The 14,714-nt window shown below is 42.4% G+C and overlaps 1 protein-coding gene across 5 annotated transcripts in view; it reads right to left on the bottom strand.

Moving 5' to 3' along the window:
- The window catches only part of ARHGEF9 (Cdc42 guanine nucleotide exchange factor 9), a 277,350-nt gene that overhangs the window by 79,034 nt on the left and 183,602 nt on the right, over nt 1-14,714 (bottom strand). For all 5 annotated transcript variants that reach the window (XM_027836028.1, XM_027836022.1, XM_027836035.1 and 2 more), the window contains one exon: nt 12,468-12,647. In XM_027836028.1, coding sequence (XP_027691829.1) covers nt 12,468-12,647 — 180 coding nt within the window. The remainder of the gene's footprint in view (nt 1-12,467; nt 12,648-14,714) is intronic.

Here is a 14,714-nt window from a genome sequence, read left to right as displayed (position 1 = left end):
CACATAAGGCCAATTTGGTTCATGTATTAGAAAATAGAATTCAGACTCTAGGAGAAGGGAAGAGAAATGAGGACAAAGAAAAGGAAAAGTTCTTAGAAAAGGAAGCAAAAAGAATGGTACTTAAACTTAGAGGTGGGGGGGGTATGTATTTTCAACCGTACCCTTAGATAGAGAAAGAAGGGGAGAAAGAAATAAATAAAAGGGGGGGAAGATAGTGTTAGAGTCAAGAAAAGCTAAATGGAAGTGGGGGGTGGGGAACAGGGAAGGAGTTCATAGGAGTTAGTTTCGTAACCATTAAAGTTACAAAATTAATAACAGGCCCAAGTGCTTACTTAAAAGAGAATCAGAATCAGGGATAAAATCAATACAAAAGTACACATGGAAGAACAGATAACCCTAACAATCATAAATTTAAGTATGAATGGATTAGGAAATACACTAAAATGAAAAGAGTATGGCAGTACATATACAAAACAAAACCCAACAATTTGCTGCATATAAGAAACACATGTAAAAACAGACACATATTGAATGAAAAGGAGAGGCTAGAACAAAATTTACTAGAAATCAGATGATTCCAAAAAATCAGGAGTTGCAGTCATGCTATCAGAGAAAACAGTATAAAAATTCACAATGTCAAGAGAGTCCCCAAGTTGGTAGCACTCTCCCATCAGAAATTACTTCTGAATGTACTTTATGTGCTTATTATTTGTGTATCTCTTCTTCTTCAAAGAAAATACATACCCCCCCACCTCTAAGTTTAATATACACAAAGTATATTAAGTATATGACAGCTTATTTGAAATACCTACTTCTCCTGATAAAATGTGGACTACTTGAGTGTCTTGTTTTTGCTTTTGTATCCTCAGCTCACAGTCCATGGCATATAGCAGGAATTTCAATGTTTAATGAATTGAATTGTATAGAGAAACCACATTATATTGGTAGCTAGATGGTGCAGTGGATAGAGCATCATGCTTGTGGTCAGAAAGATATGAGTTCAAATCCAGTCTCAGACACTTACTAGTTTTGTGTCACTTAACACGTATTTGCCTCAATTCCTCATCTGTACAATGGAGGCACACTGGTGAAGAAAACGACAAACCACTCCAAGATCTTTGCCAAGAAAACTCCAAATGGGATCACAGAGAGTAAGAAACAACTGAACAACAACAACCATTGACAATAAAACAATAGCAATACTAAACATATATATGCACCAAATGACACATAATGCACATCCAAAAACTAAATGTAAACTGAATTATAAAAAGACACAGATTGCAGCATAATAATTATAGGCTACTTCAATGTTCCTTTGACATAGCTGGATAAACCTAACAGAAAGATAAACCAAAAGGAAATATAGCATTGAGCAAACTATTAAAGTAAGATCTGAAATATTTATTATATCTTATGAATGGGAATATTAAAGAATATATATATTTCTCAACACCTTTATAAAAATAAATCATGTTCTGAGGCATAGAGAAATTATAAATATAAAAAAGTAAAAATACAAAATATCTCCTTTACAGACCATAACACAATAAAAATAGCAATTAATAGAGAAAACACAAGCAAAAAGTCAGATGTAAATGAAGACTTAAAAATGAAATTTTGATGAATGAGTGGATTAAAGTACAAATCATAGAGACAATTAGTAATGATGTGGAAGAGAATATTAATGAGACAACATGCCAAAATTTTTGGAATGAAGCTAAAGCAGTCCTCAGAGAAAAAATCATATACCAGAAAATGCACAGTAACAAAACAGAAAGACAGTTAATGAACTGTGTATGCAATTTTTAAAATTGGAAAAAAAAAACAAATAAACTAATCCAAAATTAGTATAAATGGGAATATCCTGAAAGTTAGAGAGGAAATAGATAAGATAGAAAACAAAGACTACAGAAATTATGAAAACAAACAAACAAACAAACAAACACAATAAAACTAATGGATGACTTTTAAAGAGTCTAACAAAACTGATAGAAATTTAGCTAACCTGATTTTAAAAAGAGAAAGGAAAACCAAACATAATAAAAAATAAAGGAGGCAAAATTACAAGAATAAAAAACCTACTATGCATAATTATATGCTAACAAAACTGAGAATTTAAAAGAAATGAATGATTTTCTTGAAATATATCAAATACTTCAATTAAAAGAATATAAATAGACATATTAAACCATCCCATCTCAGAAAACGAAACTGAAAAAGTCTTAAAGAATTGTCCAAGAATAACAAAAACCAAAATCCTGGAACAGGCAGATTTACATGGAAATTCTATTAAATGTGTAAAGAGCAGTTAATACCAATGTTACACAAATTATTCTGAAAACATTTTACCAAACTAATTGTATGGTAAGAATACCTAAACTGGGAGGCAGTAAAACTATCCAAGAGAATTAATATAAATAATAAATATTGCAAACATTTTAAATAAAATTCTAGCAATAAGACCATAGTAACATATGTTTAAAAAAAAAAAAAAAAGCCCCACAACATCACCAGGACTACAATGAATTTATACCAATGATTCAACATTAGGGAGACGATTAAAATAATCGTTTCCAAAAAACAGCCAAAATCAGACAATCAGATCAATAGATGAAGACAAAGTCTTTGACAAAGTACAAAATTCATGTATCTATTTTTAAAACATAAAACACACAGGCACAAAACAACCATTTTAAAATATGATTAAAGACTAAATATCTAAAATAAAAAGCTAGCATATAAGTGTAGAAACACTAGAAGCTTTCCTAATAAATATAAGGATAAAGCAAGGATGCCTCTTCTCTCCACATTTAACATAGAAATGCTAGGAATAGCAATAGGACAAGAGAAAGAAATTAAAGGCACTAGCAAAGACAAGTCATGATTGTCCTTACTGGCAGATAACAGGATGGTACGCTTGGAAAAACCCAGAGAATCAGCAAAGAAACTAACTGAAACAATGAATAGTTTCAATAAAGTAGCAGGATATAAACTATTTCTATGAAAACCACTGGCATTTCAATATAACCATAAGAAAATCAAGTAAAAATATTAGACTAACATGTTAAGTTTACTATATTCTTTTTTAAACAGGCAGACTGCATTATTAGACTTATGCTTTCATGAGCAATCTACTTTCCTGTTCCTCTGACTAGATGGAAATACTGATGTTTGATGATGTTTGTCAAGAACAGAACAACAGGGGCAGCTAGGTGGCACAGTGGATAAAGCACTGGCCCTGAAGTCAGGAGGACCTGAGTTCAAATCCAGCCTCAGACACCTGACACTTACTAGCTGTGTAACCCTGGGCAAGTCACTTAACACCACTGCCTAGCCAAAAAAACAAAAAACAAAACAAAACAAAAAAACAGATTCTATTATTCTTATTCCAGTGTTCTTTCCACTAAAGTAAATCTTCCTATGCCCTATTATTCTTTCCATTGTCTCCCATCATGCAGTGTCCACGCTAGCTCTATCCCTTCCCCCTTCACCACCTTCCCAAACCTATAGACCGCACCCAGAAGAGAGGACACACAGGACATGCCACTTATTCACATGGGGGGGTCACTGGCCCAGAGCAATTTCCCTATAGGAGGTTTAGTGCTTTCATGAGTAATCCCTTTTTTCTTGTTCTCTGTGTATATAGAAATATTTTTTATTTGTTAATAATACATTATTGTTTTTATTTTTTGTTGTTTTGTTCTGGACAAACATCAAATCTGAACGTTTCCACTCTCTAGGCCTTGGCTTCCTCATTTGAAAAAAGGAAGAAGTTGGACTAAAATACCAATAAACATTAAGATTACTTCAACCTCTAGCAGTCTATGAATCTATGCATGAGGATGTTGGAATGCTTTCTCAGTGTCTCTGAAGGTAGCAACTGTCTACGTTTTGTGTTTCTGCCTAGGTTCTAAAATCCTTTCCAGCTCCAAAATTGGATGGTCTGCACCTTGTAATTCTCATGTGTCCCCTACAGAGCCCAGCATGCTGTTGGGCAACAGGAAGCACTCAATTAATGTTTGCTAATTGATTTGCACTCATTATGGGTACACATTATATATACAGTGGGAAGCAAATTTGCCTCATCAGGATATGGTTGGGGCTAAAACTCGAAATAAGCTTAAAAAGGTTGTAGATCAAGCTGAAGATGACAAATGCATGATAGGTTATCAGGATAAACAATTCAGGCACCAAGAATATTTCTCCCCCCTCTTTTCCTCCTAGTCAAACTCTACTCATTCTTTAAGACTCCGCTCTAGGCCCACTTCTAGGGAGCATCCCAAACACTCCTACCCACTGTCATTGCCCATACCTACTCTGTGCTCCAGGAGTAACTGCTTGTACCACTCATCAGGAATTTAATTGTTTTTTTTGGTTTTTTTTTTGGGGGGGGGGGGCTAGGCAATGGGGTTAAGTGACTTGCCCAGGGTCACACTGCTAGTAAGTGTTATGTGTTTGAGGCCAGATTTGAACTCAGGTTCTCCTGAATCCAGGGTTGGTGCTCTATCCACTGTGCCACCTAGCTGCCCCAGGAATTTAATTGTGACCTTGCAATTTGTAACTATCTTCTCACATAGAATACTGTCCTCTGCCCTGGCCAGGCCATATCTGGAGTATGTGACTGGGTGACATATTTTAGGAAACTGACCTAGCAGTTCACAAGAGTTTCAAAACTCAAGAAAGAGCTAATAGTAAAAATCCATGACTTCAAAAGTCTAGGCCTAAAGGCCCAAAGTTTAGGCACAAGCAAGAAGCTCTTAGAAGCCCTAACTCTAGGAGACAAACAACTTCATATGTGTTTCTGTGTATATGTATATACAAGATTCGTACAAAACAGATACAAGTTAACCTTAGAGGGAAAGACAAAGTGTCATCACAGTATACTACAGACCACCCAGCCTGAAAGAGGAAATAGATGAGGAGTTTTTTAAACAAATCATAAACCTGGCACAGAGGAATGATAGGAGACTTCAATGATCTACACATTGTCTGAATCTCTCTCACCCTTTCTCTCTGCCCCCCCCCCCATTCTTGACTTGCCTCAATGAAAATTTCACCTTTCAAAAGGAACCTATAAAGGGAAATTCAAAACTGGATCTAATTTTCATTAATAGAAAGGTGGCTGGGGTGGAAAGGATGGCAGCGTTGGGCAGAAGTGACCACCACTCCCTCCTAGAGTGCATGATAAAGAAAGGAAAGCTTGACACAGTCTGACATGTGCCCCAGATCTGGGGAAAGCAGATTTTGAAGGGTTCAAAGGAAGTTAGGGAGGGATGGGAAACTCTATGATTGAAATTCTGAAGACACAAAGGGAAATAAGTACAAAGAGGAAAAATAATAGTTGACTGAAGAGATTGATGTGTATGTAGGAGGAACTCAATAGCTAACAAGATTTTGAAAAGGTATGTACAGAGGACAGAAGGAAGGGCAGGTAATAAAGAGAATATGACGCAGCCTTAGAAAACTTAGTAGAAGTGCTAAAGCTCAGAAAGATGAGGCTGGCAAGGGAAGTTAGTTCTACAAAAAGAGTTTTTTTTTAAAAGTTGTATTAGGGAAAGAGGAGAATCAAAGAAGTGATAGGACAGTTATTTGGGGTGCATGAGATGGTAATAACTGACAAGAGAGAAGGCAGAGCTGTTCAATACTTCTTTTGTTTCTGATTTTTCTGCAAGAGAACATCCTTTACAACAGAAAATGCCAGAGCAAAATAACTAATAGGAAGGTAATACCCAAGATCGTAAAGAGCTAGTCAGGGGTGAGGAACCTTCGGCCTCAAGGTGACATGTGGCCTTCTAGATCTTCAAGTGTGGCCCTTTGACCGGATCCAAACTTCACAGAACAAATCCCCTTAAGTAAAACTTGGACTCAGTCAAAAGAGAGCATTGGGCTGAATCCAATATCATAAGCTGAAATACATTAGGAAGAAATCGAAAGTCTTACGCTTCATAAGTATAAGAGGCATGGTTGACAGCAGTGTCTGAAAAAGATCTGGGAGTGTTAGTGGACTCCAAGCATAATGAATCAGCACTGTAGTGCCTTGTCCTAGGATAGGTGGGGTACAGTGTTTAGCTCTGGGCAGCACAGATTAGGAAGGACACTGACAAGCTGGTATGTCCAGAATGGTGAAGTTGGAGTCCATCCCACATGAAGATAGGTTGAAGGAATTGGAGAGATTTAGTATGGAGAAGAAAAGATTCAGGAAGGACATAACTGTCTTCAGGTATCTAAGGACTGTTGTATCAAGAAGGATTTCAATGTCCTGTGTTCTAAGGTCCCTCCCAGCTCTGACCTTCTGTTCTAAGGCCCCTTCTAGCCCTGACATTCCCTGTTCTAAGGGCCCTCTCAGCTCTGACCTGTGTTCTAAGGCCCCTCTCAGCTCTGACCTTCACTGTTCTAAGGCCCCTCCCAGCTCTGACACTCTCTGTTCTAAGGGCCCTCCCAGCTCTGACCTTCTCTGTTCTCAGGCCCCTCCCAGCCCTGACATTCCCTGATCTAAGGCCCCTCCCAGCTCTGACCTTCTCTGTTCTAAGGGCCCTCCCAGCTCTGACCTCCTCTGTTCTAATGGTCCTCTCAGCCCTGACTTTCTCTGTTCCAAGTCTTTTCTCAGGTCTGATAGTTTATCTTCTGAGTCCTTTTCCAGCATTGACATTCTCTCTTCTAAGGTCCCTCTGAGCTCAGACATTTCATATCCCTCTCAGCCCCTACATTCTAAGTTATAAAGCCTCTCCTTTCTATGACATTCTTTATTCTAAGTATTTCCTCAGTTCTGACTTTCTGTGTTCTAAGGCCCTTCTCAGCTTTGATATTCTATGTTCTAAGGTTCTCCTGAGCTCTGAGATATCACTCTGTTCTAAGGTCCCTCCCGGCCCTAACATTTTGTTCTAAGGTCTCTCTGCTCTTAAGACTTCTAAGTTCTAAGATCTCTTCCAGTTCTGAAAATCAATGTTCTAAGGTCTCACCTAGATCTGACATTCTATGCCCTACCACCCCTCATCACTAAAACAGTCTGTATTCTGTATTCTAAGGTCCTTCTCAGTTCTGATATTCCATGTTCAGAGGTCTCTACAAGCTCTGACATTCTATGTCCTGAGGTCCCTCGCCATTCTGACAATTTGTGTTCTGAGGTCCTAGCTCAAGCGGTTTGGGTTCTGTGACACAGTGTGTTCCAAGGTTACTTTCAGCTCTGACGTTCTATGCTCTAAGGCCCCTTCTAGGTCTGACATTCCATGTTCTATGTTCTATCATCTCTGACATTCTCTAGTCAAAGATCTTTTCCATGACATTCTGATTTCTAACTTTTCCCTCAGCTCTGACATTCTATATTTTAAGGTCCCTTCTAACTCTATTACCCTTTTCCTTAAATCCTCCCTCCCTCCCTCCCCCATCCCCACCCCTGTAGAGCTCAGTATATTGCTGGGTAGCTGTAAGCACTTAGGAAATGGTCATGGATTGATCTGGGACCCATTACGGTACCAATTTACACAGTGATCAGGAAATTTGCCACCCACCAAGCTGGCCTGTGTTAAGAAATAGGGCTTGAAAGGCTACAATCAATTATCATATGACAGCTAGCATGATGGGTCATTAAGAGGAGCGAGGCTGGTGCTGTGGATGGCAACAGCACCAACTGTTGCCAGGCACCAGCATCGGTGGGGGGGCGGGAGGGATGGAGCTGAATCAGAGTGATGCCTCTCCTGTTCTCCCCAGAGCCAGCATCTATTAGACATTGTCTGCTCCTCTAGACAAGTGAGAGGATGAGAAAGGAGGCTATTCAGATGGGCACATTCCTAAAGCCCTAGTCAGCTCCTCATTATTCAGGGAACTACAGCACCTTCCATTTAAATATCACACTATGGTCACAGAGCCCTTTCTCGCCTATTATTTCATTTAATTCCCAAAATGGCCCCGAGAGACAGACACAGCAAATGGGATCATAGGATGTCAGCACTAGAAAAGACCTCCAGAACAATCTAGTCTAACACCTTTTACTTTCCAAAAGTCTTGGTTCACACAGGCGTTCTATGAGAGAGGGAGGATTGGAATCTCTAAATATAGGGCTCTTTCCACAAGGCCATATTACCCCTATTATCACCTCCATTTTATACATATGGAAACTGAGGGCCAGACAGGAGAGTTGCCTCTTTGGATCAGTGGATTTTAAGGTCAGAAGAGACCTTAGAAGGCCTCCTCCACTTCATCTGATGGCTGAGTGAAGTTACATGCCCAAGATGATCCAGCCTCCTGACCCTGGCTCTTTCCACCATAGCACACTGACTCTGTAGGAACGGCCAATGAAAGCAGAAGAAACCATTTGTCTCCCTTCCTGTATCTCTCAGGATCCCTCCTATGCTCTTAATCCAAGCTAATTTGGTCTAGCCTCCATTAGAGTATCAGTAACTGTCATAAAACTTGTAGAATCCTTGATGCCTTAATGTCTCATGGACTTGACACCCTAATATCTCATGGACAAAAATCTAATGGATTTGCTTTACCACAGAACTCAGCTCTCCCTCAGTCCCAACCATGAGCCTTCCAGTTTAGGATTCCCAGAGTCAGAGACCTATCTATACCCAGCCTCATGGGGCAGTCTGGAGAAGGTTCCCCACCCCTAGGACTCTGGAGTCTTCCAAATCTGAAATTTGAAATTTGAAAATTGTTCCACATCCAGAAGTTAGGAAGGGGAGATGCCTTGGCAACAAGAGCTCTAGCCATCCAATGTAGATAGAAAAGGTAGGTGGCAGCCAGGTGGCGCCATAATAGTGTACAGAGTGTTGGGTCTGGAGTCAGGAAGACCTGAGTTCAAATCCAGCCTCACACACATCCTAGCTGTGTGACCCTGAGCAAGTCATTTCCCTTGGTTTCCTCATCTGCTCAATGGGAGTAATAGTACTTATCTCCCAGGGTTATTGTGAGAAGCAAATAATATAATGTTTGGGGCAGCTAGATGCCCCAAAGACAGCACCAGCCCTGGAGTCAGGAGGACCTGAGTTCAAATCCGGCCTCGGACATATGATACTCACTAGCTGTGTGACCCTGGGCAAGTCACTTAACCCTGATTGCCTCATCAAAAAATAAAAATTAAAAAAAATAATATAATGTTTGTAAAGTAGTTAGTATAGTGGTGGGCACATTAAAAAATGGTAGCTTAAAAAAATATATAAGCCCACTAAAACAAGCTTTTGAGAATCCTGTTATCAAAGTGGAAGCCAGATGCCCCATAGGTATCGTACAAAGTCTCTCTTATACTGAGGAACAAGGTGGACGGTGGTGTTATTAGGGAGACTCAGAATTATAGTTCAGGGTCATAGGATCATAGGTCTAGAGCTGAAAGAGATCTTAGAGGACATCAAGTCTGACCCTCTCATGTTGTAGAAGGGGAAACTGAGGTCCAGAAAGAGGAAGTGCTCACAGCTACATGGTCAGTAAGTATCAGAGTCTGGATTCAAATCTAGGACCTCAGACTCCAGATCCAGCATTCTTCCTACTTTTTAACCTGGGATCTATGACTTTTTTTTAAACAAAACAAAAATAAATATTCTGGCAATGATTTTAATATAATTGGTTTCTTTTGTAATCATGTATTTTATTTGATGTGTTTAAAAACATGATTCTAGGGGCAGCTAGGTGGTGCAGTGGATAGAGGAGGACCTGAGTTCAAATCTGGCCTCAGACACATAACACATAACTCAGGTCCTCCTGACTCCAGGGCTGGTGCTGTCTTTGGGGCATCTAGCTGCCCCAAACATTATATTATTTGCTTCTCACAATAACCCTGGGAGATAAGTACTATTACTCCCATTGAGCAGATGAGGAAACCAAGGGAAATGACTTGCTCAGGGTCACACAGCTAGGATGTGTGTGAGGCTGGATCTGAACTCAGGTCTTCCTGACTCCAGACCCAACATTCTGTACACTATTATGGCGCCACCTGACCCTGGGCAAGTCATTTAACCCCATTGCCTAGCCAAAAAAAAAAAAAAAAAAAAAAAAAAGATGCTGAGGCAGTTAGGTAGCACTGAGGTGGATAGAGCACTGGCCCCAGAGTCAGGAGGACAAGAATTCAAATCCAGCCTCAGACACTTACTAGCTGTGTGACCCTGGGCAAGTCACTTAACCCGAATTGCCTCCAAAAAATAAAAAAATAAAATAAAAACATGATTCTTAGAAAGGGTCCACAGATAGATGGACTGCCCAAGGACCTCAGGAAACAACAAAGGCAAAGAACCTCTGTTTGCAGCCGAGGATGCCTCTCCAGCAGCTATTCTACTGAGAAAAGACCTGCACCTTGGATTTCTAGTGATCACTAAAGAAAAGGACGCTGGCCCAGAAGGTAGGGAGTTCTAGGTGCTCAAAATGCCCACTTTGGTCAGGGTGTCCTACAAGGAATTTCCACGTGGATAGGGGTTGAATTAAAAATGCCCTAGGAGCAGCCTTACAGCAGCCCTGAGATTCAGAGATGGCAAACACAGCACTCCCATTCTTGGGGGCAGTTTAGCTTTCCAATGTACTTGGGCATCAATGAGTTCATTCCATCCTCACATCACCCTGGTAAAGTACACAGGACAGGGATTAGTCTCTCATTTTATAGACTGGGAAAATTAGGTGCTAAGATTCATAGAACTACAGAATACCAGAGCTGGAAGAGACGTCAGACAGTAAAAGATTCTGATTTTAGAAATAAAAGGCACCTTGAAGAGCATCTTCTCCAGTCTCCCCATTTTATGGATAAGGTAACGGAAGCCTGGAAGGGGAAATGACTTGCCCATGGGCATACAATGAGGGAGTGGCAATACTCATTTGGAGGTTCCCTAATTGCTGGGGCCATGCTCCTTTCAGTACACAGTCTGGTCAGCTTGGGGCATGAGGTTTTTCAGACCTTTGGGGACCCTGCCCCGAGGGCCTATGGGAAAGAGAAGAAGGCCAGGCACTGCACAGCTTCTAAGAGTAAGTCCTCCAGGGGGTTTTTCAGACTGTCTGCTTCCCCCTTAGCTTCCCTCCTCCAGAACTGTCTAGAGCTGAGCTACAGAGAAGAATCTGCAATCAAAATGTACAGTCCCTCAGGGAAAGAAGGCCCCACACTCCTCACATTAACAGCAGAAAGACAGGCCCGCAACAACCTTGCTGTGGTGATGACATTTCCAGCAACTGAGGGAATCAAGGAAAGGAAAGGAAAGGAGGGTGAGAGGGGAAGGAGGGGGAAGGAAGAAGAGAAAAGGGGGAGAAGGAGGAGGAGAAATGGGGGAGGAAAGAAGAGAAAAGGTGAGGAGGCAGAAGGAGAAATGGGGGAGGGAGAAAGAGAAATGGGGGGAGGGAGGAGGAAATATAGGGGGAGGAAAGAAGAGAAAATGAGGGGAGGCAGAAGGAGAAATGGAGGGAGAGAGGAGGAGATATGGGGGGAGGGATAAGGAGATATAGAGGAGGGAGGAGGAGAAATGAGGAGAGGAAAGGAGAAAGGAGGGAAGGCAGAAGGAGAAATGGGGAGAAGAAAGAAGAGAAAAGGAGAGGAGGCAGGAGAAATGGGGGAGGGAGAAAGAAATGAGAGGAAAAAGGAGGAGATATAGGGGAGGGAGGAGGAGAAATGGGGGAGGGAGGAGATATGGGGCAAAGGAGGAGGAGATATAGTGGAGAGGGAGGAAAAATGGGGGGAGAAAACAGGGGAAGAATAAGGGAGGGAGAATGGGTAAGGGAGGGAATCAGAGGGAAAGAGGAGGACTAAAAATAGAGAGAGGAAAGAGGAAGAGGAGAAAGGGGGGAAGGTGAAGGAGTAGAGACAGGGAGACAAGCAGGGAGAAGGGCACAAACAAAAGGTAGAAGAAGAAAACTGAGAGGAGAAAGGAGAAGGGAATAACATGAGAAGGAAGCTGGAAGATGTTGGCTGTCACAGCTGGAAGACCTTCTTAGAGTATACATTGTATTATCTGGGCAGAACCTTAGGACATAAACTCATAGCTAGAAAGGCCCTTGGGGATCATCTTGTCTAGCCTCCTTGTTGTAGAGATGAGCTATTTGCTGCCCAGAAAAGGGAAGGGACGGAAGGATCCCAGGTCCAGCTCTGGAAGGGCCCTCAGAAGCCAGCTAGCCCAATTCCCTCACTTTCCAGGAGGAAACTAAAGCCTAGAAAGGCCAAGTAGCCCACCCAAGCTCACAAAGGTAGTGTCAGTGACAGACATCAGAACTCAGGTCCTCTGTCTGCTGCTCAAGGTCAAACACGCCAAGGTTCACAGTGGGAGAAGGAAAAGGACAAGAGAGAGACAGAGACAGAGATGAAATAAAAAAGCAAGCGGAGGAGGCTGAAGGCAAAGAGGGAGAGAAATTAAGGGAAGGGTTCAAAAGAAGGGAAATTGGGGAAAAAATGCAAAGAGTGGACTAGGGATGGGGGGAATAGAGGAAGAGAGACTATCAGAAGGGGAGGGACAGGTAGAGGAGTCAGGCTAGGCTGGTAAGGGGGTTAAGTAGTCACTCACCCTCACAAAGCTGGCAGGAAACCATCCTTCCTCATCATCGATCTGGCCCCACCACCAGTCCTTGTTGGAAGCATCCAGGACCTTGATGACGTCGCCTGCCTTAAACGCCAACTCCCGGTTGGCCATGGTGACATGATCCCATACTGCCTCAGCACTTACGATGGAACCTCCGCTGATCAGCTGAAGAGAGAATAGAAGAGGCTCAGTCCCAATTGATCAGTAGCTCCCAACCCCATTGTCCAGCCCCCTGGCCTACTTTGAATTCATAAGGGGAAAGGAAATCAATGAACTGGACTGCCCCCTCTAACAACACAGTCAACTCTCTATCATCCAGAGGGTATGATCACGGGTTCCTATGGGAACATAAGATTTAGGAGCTAGGAAGGTCCTCAGACACCAGCTAGTTCAAGCTTCTCATTTGATAAAGAAGAAAAGTGAGGCCTGGAGAGGGAGACGGATGCCTTGGCCAATTATGAGCCAGTATAGGCCTTATCCAGGTCCCTGGTTCCCCTGCTCATCCTTCTACTCCTGCTGCTAGTAAGTGCACTAGAAGAAGAGAAATTTCCCATTCATCTACCTTCCTACAGAGAAAGATTGGAGGGGGTGAGTTGGTAACAGTTAAGTTTGGATTAACTATGATTTCAAATATTCATGCTACCCACATCTTCTCTGATGGTGGATAATAGAGAGTTGACCACATCTTTCTGGGATCCCCACCCCCTGTATGACATACTCCCACATTCTTCAAACATATAAGAAGCCAGTCCTGGAGGTCTTTGGCTGCCCTGGAGGCCAATCTAGCATTTAGCGAGGTCAATAATGGGAAAGGGAATTTCTCTTCTTCCCAAAGAGCCCCATGTGCTCAACAGGTATTCTGTCAATGATCCCAGAGACTGCCTGGTGAAACTGAGGCCACGGATTAGTCCCTATGAGTTTCCAGATGGGGAAACAGAAGCCTAGAGAAAAGGGATGAATAACTCATCTAAGCTCACACAGAAAGTCAGAGGCTGCCCTGGGCATGAGGAAATATGGCCACCAGGACTAGATTACATGGGTCACAAAGAGACATCTCCCACTCATACTCCCTTCTCACCACCACACATACACACACATACAGCCTCTGCCAAAGACACCCTGGTGAGATCAAGGCTGTACGTATGAAACACACAGCCTAGACTAGTAAAGGGCCCAGGTCTAAGACTACAGTCTCCCAGACAGGCTCAGGCCTGGCCAGGCAAATCACGAGCGTGCCAAGCATATGGCATCTTGGCCAACGGGACAGGAGTTCAGGCCTGCCAGAATCTTGGAGTAGCAAGAACGCTCAGAGGTCACTTTTGCCCTCCTTTGCTTTTAGGAATGACAGTGATCTCAGGCAGAAGGATCACAGAATCTGAGTTGGAGGAAACTGACCCCTGGAGCAGTAATCTGCTCTCCAACATGCTCCAAGCAGGGCTCTGCAAGCTGCCTCAAAGCTGCCGGAGACCAGGAACTCACTATTGCCCAAGGCAAGCCCATTTGACTTTTGAACAGCTCTGCTTGTTAAGAAATTAATGCTTCCTTAGATGGTATAACATGCTTCTGTGTAACATCAGAGAGGCCTACATGGAAGGCTAGAAAGGACCTCAGAGGCCAGGTTAGTCCAACTCCATCCTTTTACAGAGGAGGAAACTGAGGCATAGGGAAGGAAAGGGCCTTGCCCAAGGTTAAAGAAGCAGTAAATTTCAGAGTTGGGATTTGAACACAGGTCCTCTGACTTCAAATATACTGTCCTTTGAGTTCACCAAACTACTTGCTACTTCTATTCAATGCTCCTAATTCTGACATCTGAGGTCAAGCAGATTCCTTGTAACCCAACTTCTACACAGTGGGGAGGGGGGGGGCAGGTAGGAGTAGGGGTATCAACAATAACTGTCCTCAAATATCTCAAGAGCTGCTTTCTCTTCTCCAAGCTAGCACCCACATTTCTTTCAACAGATTCTCTTATGGCATAGCTTCAAGATCTGTCAATACCCTGGCTCTCCCTCTCTGAACATTCTCCAGATTATCAATACCCCTCCTAAAAGAACACAGCCCTTCAGATGTGACCTGACCAGAGCAGAGGACCATGGGACACAGTTGCCTCCTTCTGGATATTACGCCTCTACCAGGGATGGGGAACCTGGGGCCTCGACGCCACATGTGGCCCGTTAGGTCCTCACGTGCTGCCCTTTGACTGAATCCAAACTTCATAGAACAAATCTCCTTAAT

This window comes from Vombatus ursinus, unplaced genomic scaffold (genome assembly GCF_900497805.2).
Source record: "Vombatus ursinus unplaced genomic scaffold, bare-nosed wombat genome assembly UNPS02004423.1, whole genome shotgun sequence".
Lineage (NCBI taxonomy): Eukaryota > Metazoa > Chordata > Mammalia > Diprotodontia > Vombatidae > Vombatus > Vombatus ursinus.
This window is presented reverse-complemented; position numbering and strand designations above follow the sequence as displayed.